Source organism: Balaenoptera musculus, chromosome 10 (genome assembly GCF_009873245.2).
Source record: "Balaenoptera musculus isolate JJ_BM4_2016_0621 chromosome 10, mBalMus1.pri.v3, whole genome shotgun sequence".
Lineage (NCBI taxonomy): Eukaryota > Metazoa > Chordata > Mammalia > Artiodactyla > Balaenopteridae > Balaenoptera > Balaenoptera musculus.
Window position 1 is genome coordinate 17,347,397 of NC_045794.1, and position 20,881 is coordinate 17,368,277.

At 34.7% G+C, this 20,881-nt stretch overlaps 1 protein-coding gene across 5 annotated transcripts in view; it reads left to right on the plus strand.

The window, feature by feature from the left end:
- SLCO1C1 (solute carrier organic anion transporter family member 1C1) overlaps window positions 1-20,087 on the plus strand; it is a 56,334-nt gene extending 36,247 nt beyond the window's left edge. For 2 of the 5 annotated variants that reach the window (XM_036866345.1, XM_036866348.1), the window contains 6 exons: window positions 4,788-4,983; window positions 7,978-8,143; window positions 10,377-10,561; window positions 12,121-12,185; window positions 17,452-17,569; window positions 19,098-20,087. In XM_036866345.1, coding sequence (XP_036722240.1) covers window positions 4,788-4,983; window positions 7,978-8,143; window positions 10,377-10,561; window positions 12,121-12,185; window positions 17,452-17,569; window positions 19,098-19,320 — 953 coding nt within the window. In that variant the 3' untranslated portion in view covers window positions 19,321-20,087. Of the gene's footprint in view, window positions 1-4,787; window positions 4,984-7,977; window positions 8,144-10,376; window positions 10,562-12,120; window positions 12,186-17,451; window positions 17,570-19,097 lie in introns of those variants that run through there. The other 3 variants (XM_036866346.1, XM_036866347.1, XM_036866349.1) reach the window with 3 other exon arrangements.
- Window positions 20,088-20,881: the final 794 nt, after the last annotated feature.

A 20,881-nucleotide genomic window follows, 5' to 3' on the forward strand; every position in this document is an offset into this window, starting at 1 on the left:
TAATCATTGTTGAATTTTACTTTCAACATTAATTGGTTCAAATTAATTTAATTTTATTATTTAATGGTTGACCTGAAGAAATATTGATATTTTAGGGCTTTTTTTTTAACCCCACACCTCATCCATGCCAATAAAAGCTTTACACTGACATTAAGAAGACTAGGGCTTCCCTGGTGGTGCAGTGGTTGAGAATCTGCCTGCCAATGCAGGGAACACGGGTTCGAGCCCTGGTCTGGGAGGATCCCACATGCCACGGAGCAACTAGGCCCGTGAGCCACAATTACTGAGCCTGCGCGTCTGGAGCCTGTGCTCTGCAACAAGAGAGGCTGCGATAATAAGAGGCCCGCGCACCGCGATGAAGAGTGGCCCCCACTTGCCGCAACTAGAAAAAAAAGCCCTCGCACAGAAACAAAGACCCAACACAGCCATAAATAAATAAATAAATAAATTAATTAATTAAAAAAAAAAAAAGAAGACTAGAAGAGGAATGAAATTTTCACATTCTTTTTATTTTAACATTTCTTTTGTGTTTACAGACATAACTTATAAGCAACAGTTAGGTCTACAGACCTTAAATGTATAGCTCAGCTGGATAAATGTTTACATGTATATATCTGTGTGGTGATCATTATCCAGAACACGTAGCACAATTCAGTTCCCCAGAAGGCTCCCTCAAAACTTCTTCTACCCAATGTTCTTCTCCAAGTTAATAACTATTCTGAACTCCATCATTATCGATCAGTCTTGCCTGTTTTTGAACTTTATATAAATGGAATAAGTTATGTACTCTTTTGTATCTAGCTTTTTTCAATGGAAGTGAAATCTACAAGATTCATTCATGTTATTGCGTGTAGTGGTGGTTTGTTCTTCTCATTGCTGTGTAATATCCCATTACATAAATATACCACAGTTTGTTTGTTTTCTTTTTTTTTTTTTTCTTTTTGTTTGTTTTCTTGTTGATGGACATTCGGGTTGTTTACTGCTTTGGGCTATCATAAGTAACACTGCGTGAACATTCCACACGTATTTTGGTAGGCAGATTCACTCATTTGTCTTGGCTATATCCTGGAGTAGAACTGCTGGATCATAGGGAATATGTTTTGATCTGGCAGATACTGCCAAAACATTTCATAAAAGAGTCGTGCAAATGTTTACTCCCATTAGAAGTGTAAGAATGCTCCAATTGCTCCATATCCTTCTAATGTTTGGTATTGTCAGTCTTTTTCATTGTAACCATTCTTATGGGGTGTGATGGTATCTTGTTGTGGCTTAATTTGCATTTATCTGCTGACTAACTATGTTGAGCATTTTTTCCCAGGCTTTTCGGTCATTTCATTATCTTTTGCTAATTCTGTTTGAGTCATTTGCCCATTTTAATTGGATTGTCAATCTTTTTCTTATTAGTTTGTAGGCATACTGTATTTTATTTTTTCTTGATACAAGTTCTTTATTGAATATATGTTTTGCAAACATTTTCTCAGACTTCAATTTGCCTTTTCACTCTTCTTAATTTTAATCATGTCCAATTTTAATCTTTTCCTCTTTCATCAGTGCTATTTTGAGCCTGTTTTAAGAAATCTTTGTCAAACCCCAAGGTTATGAAAATGTTTTCTTAATATTGCTCCTAGTAGATTGTTTTAACTTTCACATTTAGGTTATAATCCATTTCAAAGTATTTTTTTCAAAGTATTTTCACATAATACAAAGTATTTTTGTGTTATGTGAAGGAGGTCAAGATTCATTTATCAAAATGAAGAGACCATCTTCTCCCCATGAATTGTAGTGAAGAACATACCTTTAAGTATATGTTTATTTCTTATTATTCAACATGTACATAACACTTAGAGATTTGGGGGCCTTTGATTTTGCTCCCACTAGAATGATCAATAAGTTCTTTAAAATTTTCCAGTTGAAAAGTTCATTTCATAAAGGAAAATTAAGGGCCTTTTGGGGGAAAGTTACTTAGAAATGAAATTACATGTAATCTCATTCCTTTATTAAGTAGATAATAAATGAAATATGTTTTGCCTGTAAAATTATCTTTAAGAGTAATTAGCACAGATGAAAGAATGTGAGATTCTGAGAGATTCAATGGCCTGCCCAATATCATGCATATGTATCTTACATATATACATACATACATGATATAGCCAGGAATAAAATTATTTCCCCTGAGCTTCTGAATTGTATTTCCTCACTGGGCATAATTATTTTTGGAAAACTGTCAGGAAGAATCTGATTAATAATTATCTTTTGAATTGTGGCTGATTGATTTCTTTTAATCCATGACCCTACTCTGTATACTGAAATGGACTCTGAGATCCAAACAAACTCATCATCAGAATTTTTTGAGCCATCTATCAAAGGTTGCCTGGAACTCTAATTCCTCATAGTTTCTGGCATATCTATAGATAATTCAAGTACTTTTGTGAGAGCTAAGTAAAAATGTTTAGTAATTCCACATCATTATAACTAGGATACTTTCCTGAGTGCATTGTAATTTTACATTATTAAGTATGGGATACAGCAGAGTAAGGGAAGTGAGTAAATTATTCAACATCCCTAACACTTGTTTTGATTTTCTGTAGATGGTGAAAAGAAATGCATCACTGGGTTAAAATAAAGATGAAAAAGATATATAAAATGGATTGTAAATGCACATAGCTCTCATTCAACAAATATGTTTTCTCCCTTTTTTCACTTTTTCTTTCCTACCCCTCTCTCTTTTCTCCTTCAGCTTTTTTCTTTGGATTATGGGAGAATGACCCTTTCTGTAATAAAATATGGGAAAGGCACAGAAAAGACACATTTCCCTTCTACTCTCAGAGAAAGCATTTGATATGACATGGAGGAAAGAATAAACAGAAATTTCCCTAAAGTGTTCAAGGGCCGACCGATCCAATGAAAATTTATTTTACTGTACATGTTTTTATATGTTGGTCACATTCTTTCTAAAGTTTAGAAATAGCATTTTCTTGTGTTAATTAATTTTGCAAATAAAACGAAAGAAAAATAAACAACAAAAATTTTTCAAAGTCAGGGACTAGAAAGTATGAGATGAAATGGTTTTTTCTTTTTTTTTTTTTTAAGGGTATGGGCTTTTAAGAAATTTCCATTCCAATTTCTACTGAAAGAAATTTGATTAGACAGCTGAACCTTTCATTTAGGCTTTTCCTATCACTATGAAGTTACATGGACATTTAGGCTTTTCCTATCACTATGAAGTTACATGAACTTCTCTCATGAAGTTACATGGACATCTTTCCTTTTCCTTCTTAATACACAGATTGCAATTATTTATTTTTGCTTAATTTCTTGAAATTTTTTGATTAAATAAGATAGGAAGTAGTTGACAAGATACATCAACACTGACTATCATTGACAATGATTATCATTCTCAATTTTTGGAGATGTTACACAGACAAATAAGGAAAAATTAAGAGAACTGTTTGAGAAAATATGATCATAAGAGAAAGTATTATTATTTTTGTGGCTAAGCTAGCATAGTAAATTTAGATTTGTATTATGATGCGTTCTAGAAACAAGTAAAGTTACATTAAAAATCTGTGAGGTGATGGAAAACTATCTTAATTTGTGAGGGGAAAAAAAACCTCTTATTATGCCCAAGAAGGATGGCTAATTTTACTTCTTTGTCTGCACCCAACTGGTTATATGAATATGTAAATTTTTCTTGCATTTCTTTCTCTCTGTAAAATAAAAATCTTAATACTTATTTCTTCTAACATTAGAGTAATATTGTTAGGGTCCATGATATAACCAGGACTTTTACTTTACTGGGAAAAAAGCTTTAAAAACATCCTAAAGTACTATTATTACTATAACTCATTACTGTTTCATCCTAATGGCTAAGGCTTTCACGCACCTGTATGGGAATCAAAGTTTCCAGTTTATATCGTAATTCTGCTGAGCATCTCAAAACAGTTTACACATTCCTCATAACTCTTGTTTGGGATAGTAACAAAGAATAGGGTCTTTAACTTGAACAAGTGTGCTGAAATAGTAATAGTAATTAATAATACTAAAATATATAATAATAAACTAGCTTGTAGCTTTCCTGATATTTGGATAAACATAAATATTAAATTCAAGAGAAATCATATAAAATAAACTGAAACAAATTGTAGGTGCTAGGATAAATTACAGCTAATGTTTCCAGTTGGAATATTTAGATTGTAAACATTTTATTGGGTTGGCCAAAAAGTTTGCTCGGTTACTGAATACGTTGTTCAATAAAGTTCTTGGTGAAAATGAAAAATGTCTTATTTTTACTTTAAACTGAATGAACTTTTTGACCAACACAGTAAGAGCAACACATTTTATGGTGTGAGTGGAAAAAGTGTGCAATGAAGAAATCAATGTGATATTTCTACCTCATTAAATGACTCAAAAATACCTAAGATGAAAGAAAAGAAGCTTTGGGAGGCAAGAAGCACATCTCATATGCTGTTCAGGAACTTCGCCGTCACGCTGGCCCTTCATGGACAGCTTATAGATCCTAGGGAACTTGAAAGGGAGAATCACGTTGACAGTATATTTGAAATGTGCTACTAATCTTTTTTGAAATCATGTTATAATTTAGTCATCTTGAAATAGGAGAGTAACTATTAACTAATTATTAAATATTTCTATATTTCTATAACTTAAATTAACCAAGTAGTTAATAATAAGTCAGAAACTATTGTATAATTTTGTATAATCCCTTAGAAAGTTTGTGTGAGTGTACTCATATTTCTTTTAGAGATTCACAAAATTTTCTTTTTCCTCAGGGCTCATCAATATACCTGCAGTGGCCTTTGGAATATTCTCCGGGGGGATAGTCATGAAAAAATTCAGAATCAGTGTGTGTGGAGCCGCAAAGCTCTACTTGGGATCATCTGTCCTTGGGTACCTCCTATTCCTTTCCCTTTTTGCGTTGGGCTGTGAAAATTCTGATGTGGCAGGACTAACAGTCTCCTACCAAGGGTATGTTCACTCATTAAGTAATCTGAGGAGATTGCCTTGTTTAATCAAATTATTGATAGAGTTTCAAAATAAGATAATTTAATTTTTAAGCATTGTAACTAAGAAAAGAAGTTAATGTTTTATTATGGGATACTGGATATTATGGAATAGTGGACAATGCTTATGACATGTAAGCTGTTATTGTCAACAAAATCTGTCATTTCCTTTGAATTTGAATGTGTTAGAGAAATATAAGAATGCTAAATCCACATCTTACTTTAGGGCAGCAACCTGATAGTGGAAAATACAAACCTTGAATTTTGCCTCTGCCCATTCTTAGTGAAGTGACATTGTATGAGTTATTTAACGTAGCCTCAATTTTTGCATTTTAAAAATAGAAATAATAACTGCCTTTTAAGGTTTTGTAAGGCGAGATGATATACATGAAAGTGATTAGTACTTACCTGGCACAAGATAGATGTGCCACTCATGGAAACAATTGTATTTTTTTTCTTTGAACACCTAGATAACTGGAATGGTCTCTGTGCCACGCTTTATAGTCTCAGTTACTCAAATCAAGGGAAATTTCAGGAGAAAATGGCTATCCCTCAAGCCAGTGACCCACATTCCAGCTCTCTTTAGCTCTTTGCAGCTGATCACAAGAATATTTATTGATGTTTTCAGACTTATGCCATCCTGCCTGGGGTGGGTGATTAGTTTCCAGAGTCTAAAGGCTGGGTTTTAAAACTACTTCACCCTTCCCCTTCAAGAGTCCTTGCTATCACTCTACCCTGAACCTGAGTTCCCAGAGGCAGTTCTCTTCATCCTTCCACCTATCTATACATTATTTGTTTAAAAAAAAATTATTGAGCTGCTACTAGTTGCCAGGCCAGCCTCCCTGATTGTATCTGCCTGACTGCCTAAAATTCCGCCTGTGGTTCAAAGGCCAACACTCCTGACATTATGTTCTGTTTTCTGATGGTTCATTTGCTTCTTGCTCACTGCTTGCTCTACAGCTTCCTTCCACATTTATCTATCTGTCTTGTGTTCATGTTCCATCCTCTTCATTATCTTGGTTTCCCCTGCTGTTAAGTGAACATCAATTATACTTTTGCCATCTAAAATGTTCAGGAAAATTAATGAATGCAAAGTTCATATATCGTTGCTTCTAGGAGTTATCACAGCAACAGTTAGACTTAATGGAGTATAGTGTTGCCTTGGTAACAGTGAGCAATGTAGATTAAGAATGTCAGTTGTATCTGCAAGAAGATTCTGGAGCGAGTAGAAGCCCTGTGCCATCTTTTACTATCCCTAAGATCTTCATGGTGGATGGACAGTGGTAAAGTACTTTATATTTTGCAGTTTAGAAAACACCTTAGTTTTATTTTCTCACTTCTACCTTCAGATGCCCTTATGAAGTTTTTTTACCCTCGTTTAAAGGGAACTGAGATTAGAAAGGTCAAGTAACTTCCTCAAAGTATAATGTTCTTTCTATGACATTATGCTATCTTTAAGCCAAAGCAAATATGTAAGTAGACAACAACAGAAAAATTTTGAGATTTACATTAAAAGGATACTCAGATGATAATAAAAGATTAAATATTTTTAAACAAAACAAAATAATTATTCATTGAGTACTAGCCACTGAAAGCAATTCACCTCAAAAGACTATAACTATACTGCAATAATGCTATCATTGTTTAAAACTCCTCTTTTGAAATTGCTTTCCATGTCTTTTTAGAATATTCTCAACAGTGGCAAAGATTTAACCTTTAAGAGCAGCTTTGTTATTGGAAGGAGCCAAAGAAAAGGCAACATCACTGGGGAAATATCTCCCCTCCCAACATGGCTATTTTGAAAGAAAAATCTCATTTGAGCATAAACATTCTGGCATATTTGATAAAACTCATAACTAAAAATTTAAATAACTCTACTGTCAACACATCTTACATAAAACATATATGCAATTAATTTCTGCTTCAAGATTGCCCTAAGTGATAAATTTAATGTACCTTCAGTAATATAAAAGAATTGGCTTTATAAAATAAACGTGCTCTCCAGGGGTTATCCAGAGTTTCTTTGTTCCACAAGGCTGCTTTGATTCTGGACATTACAGGAACACTATAGATAAGCTTTAGATATGATAGTGGAAGAAATTTTTCTTCTGCAATGATGAGAATAAGTCTGATGCAAGACAAAAATGTAGAATCCAGAGGCCTGGAACGGTTCTAATTCTGGGTTTGTCACTAACAAACGTGAATTTGAGCAAATTATCTGCCTACTTTGGACCTGACTTTCCTGATTTGCCCAATGAGAAGTTGGCCTAGATCACACCCGCAGTTCTTTCAGCTCTAACCTTCTAAAATCTCAGCCCTACAGTGTCCATAGTGGCCTGATTCTAGGCTTTCAAAGACACATTTATACTTTCAGATACTACAACACAGTCTCAGTTAAAACTTAATGCCTTAGAGAAGAGAATAAGATGACATATTCCTGGATGACTTCTTAGGAAGCCTAGTTAAATACCCTTTCATTCTGCTAGAAGACATCTCAAAGGTCTTTTGCTTTTACATTTGAGGTGACAAAATCCATAGTAGTTCTATGAGATGGAATATTATATAAGTTTGTTATTATATTGATACACAATAAGAGCAATGTCATAAATTGCTCTTAAGGTTTACTTTACTTTTCTATCTTGTTAGTCATTTTCATACATCACTGCATAGAAAAATAGTAGAAGATTCTAGAGTCAGTAGGTGTTAGTAAAAGCCATCAGCCAAGAACTGGATATCATGTGAAGTTGTAAACCTAGAAAGATAACTTTCAAGAGAAAGCTATTTAATAGTGGATTCACATTTAATGATCAGAAGCTGGCATTTCTGATGACAATTGTGTTCCCCCAAAGCAAACGTTGTTGGCAGTGCCATTTATATCACCCAAGAACATTGATTTTTGAAAGTATTAGGGTGCTGCCTACTAAGAGGTAATATTTTATACCATTACATTTCTTTTCAGAACCAAACCTGTCTCTTATCATGAACGAGCTCTCTTTTCAGATTGCAACTCAAGATGCAAATGTTCAGAGACAAAATGGGAACCCATGTGTGGTGCAAACGGAATTACATATGCATCGGCTTGTCTTGCTGGTTGTCAAACCTCCACCGGGAGTGGAAAGACTACTGTAAGACATCTTCTCTAAAGTGTGTGCCCACAGGCCTGCGACAATGCTTAACTATACAATCCTATGGGGGCTCAGGGACCAACCTAGGAGCAGACCACACCGGTCGAATCCCTGGCTTTCACTCTGTCCTTGTTCTTCTGTGTGGAGACAGGAAATATAAGCATCGCTAGTAGAACTAGAGTTGTTGGAAGAATTAGCGTCAGAATTAGAATAATGAAATAGGCTGGAGGAACTCTGTAATTATATAATCTACTTCTCTCATTTTGCTTATAAAGAATGTTAGCTTCAAATGAGAAAGTCTCAGTCACAAAATCATATAATAACATCTGCATTGGGATCCATCTCTCCTGACCCTTGGTCCTTGCAGGATTTAGAGGACAGGGCAAATAGAGGCCAGTATTAGGAAGTCTAGTCCAAAAGGTCTAGACCCAGTGGTCAGGGATCCAATTGTGAGGAGGTTGATGGTTTTGGGACAGCTCTGCCCGAGATATCAAGCCAATGTGCGTAATGATTAAAAGAGTAGGTGGCTGGAGTGGAGGGTTCCTGTAGGGTGTAAGAGGAAGATGAGGTTGGAACTATAGGTAGGAAACCAGTTGTGAAGAGTATTATGTACTTCAATCATTAATAGACTCCTTTACATCCCTGTCCCAAACAGAGACTCTTCCTTACACTCGTTGTGTATATGGCACAGTGATTGGATGGCTTTATACTTGTGGCTGATGAAATCTGCTTGTTTTGGACAGCCCTAGAGGGCTGAAAATTAAACCACACATATATTTACGTATTTTTATCAACTAGATAAGAATGCTTAGGCAAACACTTCTGTAGACAAATTCATCCTTGTTGATTTTCTCTCTGTTTATTGTTACTTTTGACATTTTATTCAGAGCAGAAAGGATTGGTCTCTAGCAACAGTGATATAAGACCACCCACCCATCTGAAATCTGAGTTTTCACCTTCCCTTCCTTTTCTTCCTTCTTTCCTTTCCTCCCCCTAAGCCCGATCTTTGGCCACTACTCTTTGGTCCAAACTGCTTGAAGGTTTTTCTTTCCTTTTTCTCTTTTCCTTTGGATTTACTTTTTTTTTTAAATTGAAGTACAGTTATTTACAATGTTGTGTTCATTATTGCTGTATAGCAAGGTGATTCAGTTATACATATATATATTCTTTTTTTAAAAAATATTCTTTTCCTTTATTGTTTATCATAGAATATTGAATATAGTTCTCTGTGCTATACAGTAGGACCTTGTTGTTTATCCATTCTGTATTATAATAGCTTATATATGCTAACCCCAACCTCCCACTCCATCCCTCCCCTAAACCCTTCCCCCTTGGCAACCACCAGTCTGTTCTCTATGTCCGTGATTCTGTTTCTGCTTCATAGATAGGTTCATTTGTGTCATATTTTGGTTCCACATATAAGTGATATCATATGGCATTTCTCTTTCTCTTTCTGACTTACTTCACTTAATATGATAATCTCTAGTTGCACTGGAAGATTTTTCTTAACCAGAGTTTCCATTTATTGAAAACACTGCATACCAGAGACCTGAAGTGTGTGTGCTGGCCATGTAACTCCCTAGAAGAATTGCCCAGCAGAGAAAATAGGAAGGCCATGAGGCCTGGGTAGACTCACCATGTTTGAGGGTTGGCCAAGGCCCCATAGGCACCCATGTGTGTGGCTGAAGTAGAGGGAGAGGAGGAAGATCATTGGGTGATGAGATCAGAGTGGGATTCAGGAGCTGCATCATAGATAGTGTGGAAGCCACTATGAGGATTTGGGATTTTATCCAAGTACAATGAGAAGTCATTGGAAGGTTGAGAATAGTGATGCAATCTGACCGCTATTTTTAAAGGCTCACTTGGGTTATTGTGGAAAAGAGCGTAGAAACATGTTGAGCATTGAGAGACCACTGCGATAATCAAAGCAAGAAAAATGGTGGCTTAGACTTAGAAGTGGTAGAGAAGAACATAAGGTACTGTTGGATTTGGTGGGATTTGCTTGGAGATGGTTCTATAAGTTCAATAGTTTGTAGACCATCTGCTCTTTGGATAATGAAATGTTGTCTCTCTAGATTTTGCTTTGCTTGATATATTCTAACGCAGAAAAATAAAAATTTCCCCATTGTTTATGTAATAAATGTATACAATAAATTCTTTTAAAATAAATACTTGTCTTTAATTTTATATACAAGTTACCTCAATAATTGGATTTTTCCCTATTGTGTTACAGATATTTAATAACTGCACCTGTGTGGGAATTGCCGCCTCAAAATCAGGAAATTCCTCAGGCATGGTGGGCAGATGTCAAAAAGATAACGGATGTCCCAAAATGTTTCTGTATTTCCTTGTAATTTCAGTCATCACATCCTATACTTTGTCTCTAGGCGGGATACCTGGATACATATTGCTTCTGAGGTGAACACTGATTCTCCCTGCCCCAATTTTAATATGACATACTGTGATCATCTACAGCAGTGATTTCAAACTCTGCTCTGTGGAATCATTATGATTCCTTACAGCTCTCTTAGGAAATTTGTTCTACTTTTATGCTTTTCCCACTTTAGGTTTTTATATAGATAATGTGGTTGAATAGAAGTTTTTCTATTATAATTTTTGCTTGAACATTTTTTATTGGCTCTCCCATCCTAGATCTCGATAAAATATATAAGTAAATTCAAATTTTAAAATATTAGTTTTGTAACAAGTATTTTCAGTGATAAAATTTTCCTCCTCATTGAATGAGTGTTGCAAGTATTACTGTTAAACAACTGATCGAAATCACCTAAAGATATTACAAATTTCGATAAAATTGTTAAATATGAAAAGTCAAATTTTATTGTAAATCAATCTTTTATGAGATGGATTAGGTGATTTTGAAATTAATTCATATATCAAAGGATGAATATTAAGTTTTTCTAAAATGAAACTAATCAAAATATTGTTTATAGCTTTAATTTCCCACAACTTATAGAAATTGATTAGGAAAGATCTACAGAAGATAGGATCTAACATCCACAAATGTTTTTGTAAAAGGGTTTAAGGAGAACATGAGATATTGATGCTTTCAAATGGAAACATGGGTTTGATGGGAAAGCACTGCCCCAGAATTCTCAGACCAGGATCATTCTTCATGGGTACCTATTTCTCCAACATTTGCTTACCTTGTGCCAAGTAGTCACCTGGGCCAAGTGAATAAACAGGCCAATAGAGGAAGAATTTTCCTCACCACCAGTCCCTCAAATGAACCATACTTTATTTTGATGTCAGAAGGAAATGTCATTTGCTTCAAGGAGAAGAGTTGTAATTTTTGACTCTTTTAAAGCAGAGACTAAATATTATACATATGAAGAACTTACTACCATGGTTAACACTCAGTAGTTATTATATATCCTCATGATTATTACATTTAAAATCTATACGCCAATCCATCAGTTAAAGTTATACAGTCATATTAAGGATGGTCTTGTTATTTTAGGTACTCTTGTACTTGACTGGTAAATTCAGGCCCCCACTATTTAGCAAAAACACTAAGCATGTCACAATGATTCTGATTCAACTTGAGTCAATAGGGTCCTGTGCTTTTAGACCAAAACCCACAAAAACTAGTTATAGGTTATTAATCCTTTACTGTGCCTCAAATTCTTATAATTTCTTAGAATTTTTTTCCCTGTGAGTCCTTGTTATTTTACTGATTAAATTTGATTTTACTTTACCCAACGCCATTTGAATATGTCATGTAAGAGTGATTTACCTTTTAGAAATATTAACTATAAATTCCTCGATACACTGCATATAATGGAACAAGGTTTTTACATAATTTGCTTTCCCTATGCTAGAATACTAGTGGGTTCTCCATAAATGCTACTTGAATCTTAACATCATTTCATGTGTGTTCAGTAGATTATCACTGACATTACTATTTGCTTTAATGTACTATTATATTTTTTGTCATAATGCTTTTGTTGATTTTTTAGGTGCATTAAGCCACAACTTAAGTCTTTTGCCCTGGGTATCTACACCTTAGCAGTAAGAGTTCTTGGTAAGTATAATCTATGCTTTAATTATGGTAGCCATTACAAGTGTATTTTGAATAATTTTCTAAATATTTTACAGAATTATGACACATAACTAAATGATGTCGGTAGTAGATTCCTGTTCTTTTAATCTTCTTCCTTCCTTCATATCTTTCTTCCCTTCCTCTTTTCATTGACTATTCTCTTCCTTTTTTTCAGAAATATTGAGAACCAATGCTATACCCATGATAAAGTGATCTTATAAGAGTAATGACATTTTTAAACGATCTTATCTCTTCTAGCATGGGTCTAGTGTCAAAAAATCCATTGCTGTTATAAAAGAGCCCTCTGAGAGGAAAGCAAAAATTGAATCAGTAAGAAAAACTGAAGTCTAAATATAATTTTTTAAGTTATTAGATGGAAGGAATTCTTTTGAGCTACTCTCAATGCTAGGATATATCATTGGTAGAAAGATCATTCAAACAATCAAAGCAGTGTGGATTTGAATTCACAATTTGTTAAATGTAATAGGAATGGTTTCTTCTGACTACCAGATTTTTCAATATTCATTAGTTAAAACCCATAAAAAACAGAGTGATTAAGTTAGATAGGTTTTTGTCCTTAAAGAGTTTATATTCTAAAGAAGATAGTAAAAACCATTGTAAATGTTCCTCTGTAACTTGACAGAGAGGAACTACCTGGAAGAAAAACAAATTCAGAGCTTTAAATAAATGTGGTTTACATAAATCTTGACATAAAAATGGATATATGTGAAGATAGAATATAATCCTGATAAAATTGGGAAAACAACAAAAATGGAGGTTTATGCCATCATGGCTGGCTCTAATTCTACAATATAAAAACAGAGATTATCTAGAAAAAAGGCTATTGAGCCTGAAGTACATCCCTGGCTGTAATAAGTCTATCTACCTCCCTTTGAGAACATAGATATAACCTACAGTGTGAAAAAGATCTCAAGTAAAAGAAATAATTCATAAAGTTGATTCCATAAAAATGAAAATATAATCAACACTGTATGATACCATTTATATGTGGAATCTAAAAAATACAGCAACCTAGTGAATATAACCCAAAAAAAGCAGACTCACATATATAGAGAACAAACTAGTGGTTACCAGTGGTCGTGGGGCAATATAGGGGTGAGGGAGTGGTAGATACAAACTACCGGGTATAAGATAGGCTCAAGGATATATTATACAACATGGGGAACATAGCCAATATTTTATAAATGGAAAGTAACCTTCAAAATTGTATAAAAAATAAAAAATATATATACTTGAAAATGACAAAAATATCATAAAGCAAACGACAAACTACATACAATTTTTTTCAATTTATATAACAGACAGGTGGCTAATATTCCTATTATAAGGAGAACACCTAAGTCCTGAGAACAAAAAGATCAACACTCTAAGAGAAAATGGGGTAAAAGATATAAACAACCATTTCATGGAAAAATAAGTATAAATACCTCTTAATATATAAAAAGATAGTCAAGGACCCTCATAATAAGAAGAGTACAAATTAAAACTACACTGATACTAATTCTTACTTATCAGATAGGCAAATTACCAAATGTTGTTTGTCATGTATTACAGTACAAATAGAAAATCGATACATTTATACACTGCTGGTGTGAAAATTATACTATTTCTGGAGAGGGATATTTGGCAATAACTAACAAAATTACATATAGACTTATCTTTTGACCTAGCAATCCCACTTCTAGGAATTGATGTCAAAAATGTGCTCGCAAAAGTATGAAGTAAGTCTAATCTTATGGATGTTCAATCACTGTGGCATTAGTTATAATAGTAAAAGACTACAAGCAGTGTAAATGTACATCAGTATGAGACTGGTTAAATAAACTATAGTAAACCCACATAATGGAATACTATGCAGCTGTATGGACAAATGGGGAAAATCTCTCTCTAATGTTACCAAGTATATTAGTCAGTACTGGCTGTCATAACAAAACATCCTGGACTGAGGGGCTTAAACAACAGGAATTTATTTTCTCATAGTTCTGAAAGCTGTAAAGTCCAAGATCAATGTGCCAATAGGGTTGGTGTCTGGTGAGACCTCTCTTCCTGATTTGCAGATGGCCATTTTCCCACAGTTCATTCCCTGGATCTTTTCTCAGTGCACAGAGAGAGAGAGAGAGACTTTTGGTGTCTCTTCCTCTTCTTATAAGGACACCATTCCTATCAGATTGGGGCCCCACCCTTATGACCTCATTTAACCTTAATTATCTTCTTAATTACTTTTTCCACATACAATCACATTGTGGGTTAGGGCTACAACATATGAATTTTGTAGGGACACAATTCATATCAAGTGATCTCCAGGATATGCTTTTAAGCGAAAGAAAGCAAAATGTGGAACAACGTATATAGTATGATGCATTTGGTGTAAGTATAGAAAGGTGGAAATATTATACACACACACAGAGGTATTTGCTCTTGTTAACAAAAAGAAACAATGGAAGCATAAACTAAAAACTAATACTAATTTTTAAAAAACTTTACCTGTTAGGGAAGAAAGGAAAAAGGGGAGAGAGAACAGGATGGAAATGAGACTTTGTAAATGTAACTGTTGTATAATTTGAAAGCATGCAAAAATTTTATATAATTTAAAATAATTAAATTAACAGAACCAAAGAAATTCTTAAAACAAACCAAAACTAACTCTATATTATATGGGTGACATAACCATACAGAAAAAAACTTTAAACTACATGGAAAGTAGAATTATTACCAAATCCCCATTGCTTCAGTACATTTTATGGTCTTGTCAGTAATACTAACTTTGGCATTGTTATGTTAAAACTATTGTATATTTTAAGATTAAAGTAAATAAGATATTATGTTAATATCATTAGGAATCAATATTTTCAGCATAATAGAAAAGCGATAAAAGCATAAAATAAAAAATTTAAGTAAAACTCATTCTTAATTTAAACTTAAAATGTTAATATGAACTCATATAGCTTTATTTTAAGATAATGTGTATCTTATAACTCTGTCTCCTGAAAAATCTAGAATCTATTTAACCCAGGAGAAATGAGCACCCATAGCAATGAATCTGTGCTATCTAAATATCATTCCTCAATAAAGAAACCACAGCACCTTGGAGAACTGACCAAGGTCTAGGGTAGAAAATGCACAAGATGATTGTGGGACAACTTTTGTGCCAGAAAGTGAGAAAGCTATCAAAGGGATATGTCAAAAGGACACAGGACCAATTTGAGGAGCTTGGCCTAAGGTGAGATAATTTGAAAATAAAATATGTAATATAAACAATATTATTATATTAATTAATATATAACATAACTAATCATTATAATATCTGCCGTGTCTTGAAATACATTGAATATATAAAAAGACGTAAATCTGTAATGATACCTAAATAATTTTGGAGAATACTAGGGCACCAATTCATTATTTTTGAAACTGATAAATGGAAAGAATTGAGCATTTATCCTGCCTTCCTTCTATGAACTATATTTAGAAGTAATCAAATAAACAGTCATGAAGGAAAATTCTCTTTTATAGAAAAATCCTAAATAATTTTACACAAGGAATAATATAATTTTTAACAATCTGTTTTGCAACCTCCTCAATATTTGCTGAAAGCTATAGGTGAAAATGGATGAAAAACTTCATAATGGAGGGCATAGCCTGAGTCTCAGATCCACTTTAACATTACAAAGAGTGGCAAGTAGACAGCATGTGACTTCTGCCAGAACACACAGAACCACCTGTGCCTTGTTCCTGCCTGAGTCTATGCAGGAGCTAACTACCAGGTTATTGGAAAAATGAAGGATAGGAGAACAAAGTAAATGACGCTGTGAAGAAGCAATCAGTCAAATCTGGACTGTGGCATATTCTATAGGACAAATGTCTTTCTTCAAAAATCATTAGTATGAAAAAAAAAAAGTTGGGGAAAAAGCTGATATAAAGAGCCATCAACTAAATTTTTTAAAAAAGGTCTTTACTGGAGTATAATTGCTTCACAATACTGTGTCAGTTTCTGTTGCACAACAAAGCGAATCAGCCATATGCATACGCATGTCCCCATATCCCCTCCATCTTGAGCCTCCCTCCCATCCTCCCTATCCCACCCCTCTAGGTCATCTCAAAGCACAGAGCTGATCTCCCTGTGCTATGCTGCTGCTTCCCACCAGCCAACTATTTTACATTCGGTAGTGTACATATGTCCATGCTACTCTCACTTCGCCCCAGCTTTTCCCTCCCACCCCATGTCAAGTCCATTCTTTATGTCTACCTCTTTATTCCTGCTTACCTGGTTTGAATCCTGATTAGAATGAGCCAACTCTAAAACACTGCTTTGAAGACATTCAGAAAAGTTTGAATATGGGTTTTTGATAGGATTAAAGAAATTATAAAATGTGTCATGTGTTAAATGGCAGAGTGATATATTTTAAAAAAATGTCAGAGATGTGTTCTGAAATACATATAAGGAGAATGATGTGATATCTGAGGTATCTCTTAAAATATTAAAAAAAAATAGTTTCTGGATGCACATTGGGTTGTGGGACTGGAGAGAGATAACACAGGAGTGGCAAAATATTGATATTAATAATTGTTAAAGTTAGTGACGGTACATGAGGTTGTATTACATCATCCTCTCTAATTCTGTGAATGTTTGAATTTGCCATTATGAAAATTTTAAAACATACAGAAGATGGCAAGCATTTGAATCTTGAGGAACATCTTCACGTTATTAAGAGCAATGTAAAGTTAGTTATCACCTAAATGTTTTTCAGTGGCAAATAATCTATTTAGATGGACAATGTATATAAAGAGAATTTTTATTTAAGATACCAAATAATCTAAACTGACTGTTAGATATCTTTATCTATGTGATCTTCTTGCTTACAGGATTTTATGCAAAATAGGGTCAGTTAGCTCTTTTTTGAATCTGGAATTCTTCTCATCCTGGTACAGAAAGGGAAAGACCCTTGCAAATATTTTCCTTTGTAAATGTACATTTTCCTTACAAAAAGGAAACTTATGCTGTGTCTTCGGAGCTTCTCCTATGACTTCTGTTTCTCAAAATTGTCAGCTCAAAATAATCTTTATACCAGAGGCATATTTTGGGGTGACACATTCTGGTTTTCTACAGATGCCCTGTCATCTCCAAAGCAGTGAATTTTGGACTGACTGTGGTTTCTGAGAATCATTAATTATAGGCTAACCAAAAAGATATGCATATATTTTTAGCAGCAATTATTTGTTTTTCTCACAGCAGGAATCCCAGCTCCCGTATATTTTGGAGTTTTGATTGATACTTCATGCCTCAAATGGGGATTTAAAAGATGTGGAAGTAGAGGATCCTGCAGATTATATGATTCAAATGCTTTTAGGTACCGTATCAAACTCATTCCCACATCTCACGGCTACCACATCCCAGGTTTGCACAATGCAATTGGCACTAATAATCCTCATGTAGTTTCATTGCTTGTAAGGAAAAGGAGAGTCTAATCAAGAAGTTTGTTCTGTTTTATAGAATAATTCTATTATTATCTGATTATTTGGCTAGATCTTTCATTTTCCCCCCATTCTTAATCTTGACTCCCATTTTAAATGAGTAATCATTTTAAAAAAATATGACATAAGATTTCAGAATAGAGTAGAATTTTCAAAGTTTGTGCACACAAGTGAGTTAATTCCCTGAAACTCAGAAGCATTTAAATCTAGGTCACATTTGGGGTTTAATTCTATTCTTTTTCAAACTGAGCCAAACTGTCCCATTTACGTCAGATATAATCCCTCTGGGCAAGAGTTGGATTTGGCTGTAAATCTGTCCGGCTTTTATTGCCAAACTGATGTTCAATTATTCCAGTACTTGAAATGCATAAAAGTAAAAGGTTTTCTCTGTGTGTGTGAGTGTGTATGGGGTTGAGGGCATGGTTTTTTTCACTATGGTATCATTCAGTTCAATTCATCAAACATTTAGTTTCCTTATTGCTTAAAGCAATACTTCAATGGCTTAAAAGCAAGAAGGATTTTTTTTTTTTCAATTTACAAGCTGAGTATTCTCTAGAGAAATAAACTTGGTGCTGAACTGTGTAAGTTGGAAGCTGGATGTGAATTTAGCCGACCATCTCAAATAAATTTGCTTGACTTAATAGGCTTTGATGTTATGTGAGAAATTTATTTTGGTCTTTGAAAGGGACCTGATCTGTGAGGAGAATTGGCACTTTATTCACATTTACTAAGGCTGTATTTTAGTGCAAAGACAATGTAATTCAATCAGAGACTATGAGTGTACATACAAGGTAACCAGCATGAATCATTTAACCTGTCCTTTCAAACCTTTGTGTCCTATAATCTAATGTAGAACTAAAGGCTACTCATGGAAGAAATGGATTGAAACCTCTGGTTTGTTCTTAAGTCAGTCTACTCTACTGAGAGCTCTGATTTCCCCTTAATGTTCCTTCTTGCAGTTTTTCCGTAGAAGTGAATTTGGGCAAGCTTCGAGGGAAGGGTAACCACATAATTTATCATGCAAACCTGGGTACTTTTGAGAGTGAAAGGGGGCACTATTAAAAACTACACTGGGACAACACTAGCATAATCTGGGACTGTTCTGGGCAAACAGGGATATAGTTACCTGGTCTAAGGAAATAATTTACAGAGAGGATGGGACAGATTATATAATTATCAGTGACTGAAAATGATGGTACTACTAAAATTGCTTTATATTAGCTTACTGCCTTCAATAGTCTGTCAAATGTTCATAGAAAGGTCTTTTATAGCCACTGAATCTGCATTCTTAAAACCATCCTCATGATAGTTTTATTGATATTGATATTTTTGGATGATATTATTACATTTTATTTAAAGTTGGATAGTTGCAATAATTAAGATGGACATTCTCTCTTCTTCTAGACACATGTATCTGGGACTAACCATGATCCTTGGCACCATGTCCATTTTCCTAAGTACTGCAGTACTTTTCACTTTAAAGAAAAAGTATGTTTCAAAACACAGAAGCTTCAGAACCAAGAGAGAAAGAACAATGGTGTCTACAAGAATCAGGAAGGAAAACTGTACGACGAGTGATCATTTGCTACAACCCAGCTATTGGCCAGGCAAAGAAACACAGCTTTAGACAAATGATGACTTGAAGCCATGTTTTCCAATATCTGGAAATTCTGCAAACAAATTTTAATCGAAAGGGTTTTAAATGTGTAAATTCTTTCTCCTTTCAAAAAGATGTCTACTTTGTTTTTGATCCTAAGTATTAGATAATGTACCTGATAATATAATTAATCATGTTACAGAAGGTGTAGATGGTAAAGTTAATCTTAAATATTTTAATTTATAAACAAATTCCTTATATTATTTACTCATTCTGCTTAATTTTGCCTGTGCCCATTGATATATTAGCTGTACTCCTAACAGAACAATTGTCGCTGTAGTTTAATGGCTATGTGTAAAGTAATTTCTAAACTGAGATACTTGCCTAGGATAAGAGAATACTTTAAAAAAATTAAACGACATCTTGGTTTCCTTCAAATACACCTTAATGATGATGTTAGGATGGAGTCAGAACACGTAGAGGAAGATTTCGTTTTAAGCTCCTTCTTTCTTTTGAAATACAATAATTGATATAGAAATGTATATTTGCAAATGATCTTGGAGGATTCGAATTTTGAATTACTAACTCTTCTACCATTACTAACTCTTCTGCATGTATTTTATGTGTGAGATTTTTAAGTGACCATAGTTGTAAAGTAATAAAATTAATATTAATATGCTTTCCTGTCTTTCTATGAATTCAATGGAGTAAAAAATATTGTTAAATACTGCCCATATTTTAATGTATATAAGCAGCTCCAGACTTATGATTGTGATGTGGTCCTAAAATATATTTGAAAGTGAATTTCTGAAAGTCAACAATAAACTTAGATGTTATAACAGGAACACAGAGTGATGGGGTGAGTGATGGTGTGGTCCCTTTTGGTGCTCTCCCTGGCATCTGTCACAAGGCTTCTGGGCAGGGTGGTGCCACTGGTACAGTCTGCCAGATAGCTCTCTGTTTCTCTGTAACTGAAAAAGCCATGCCAGGCATTTCCTGTTCACTGGCTTCCTGGTCCTGCTCTCACTGGAACTAGTAGATTCAGCAGTCCACCATCTTTAATCTTCAGCTCTACTGTGTGTTATGTCTTTCTTCCTCTACCACTGCTGCACCCTAGAAGGGGCCTGACCTTCCCAAGAAAAGCAAACTTAGGTAGATCCACCCCTCCCCTGCAGTGGAATCTTGGAATCATGCCACAATTCTTAGCAGCCTTTAGAACACACAAACAGGGCACTCCCAACAAGGAGTCTCTTTGAGGTATTTCTTGGGAGCCTGAGTCCAACAAAAAAGTCCAGTTCAGAAATGCAGTCACGGTACTTCCCTGGTGGTGCAGTGGTTGAGAATCCGCCTGCCAATGCAGGGGACACGGGTTCGAGCCCCTGAGGGAGGATCCCACATGCCGCAGAGCAACTAAGCCCGTGTGTCACAACTACTGAGCCTGCGCTCTTAGCCCATGAGCCACAACTACTGAGCCTGCGTGCCACAACTACTGAAGCCTGTGTGCTGCAACTGCTGAAGCCTGTGCGCCTGGAGCCCGTGCTCCACAACAGGAGAGGCCACCACAATGAGTAACCTGTGCACCACAGTGAAG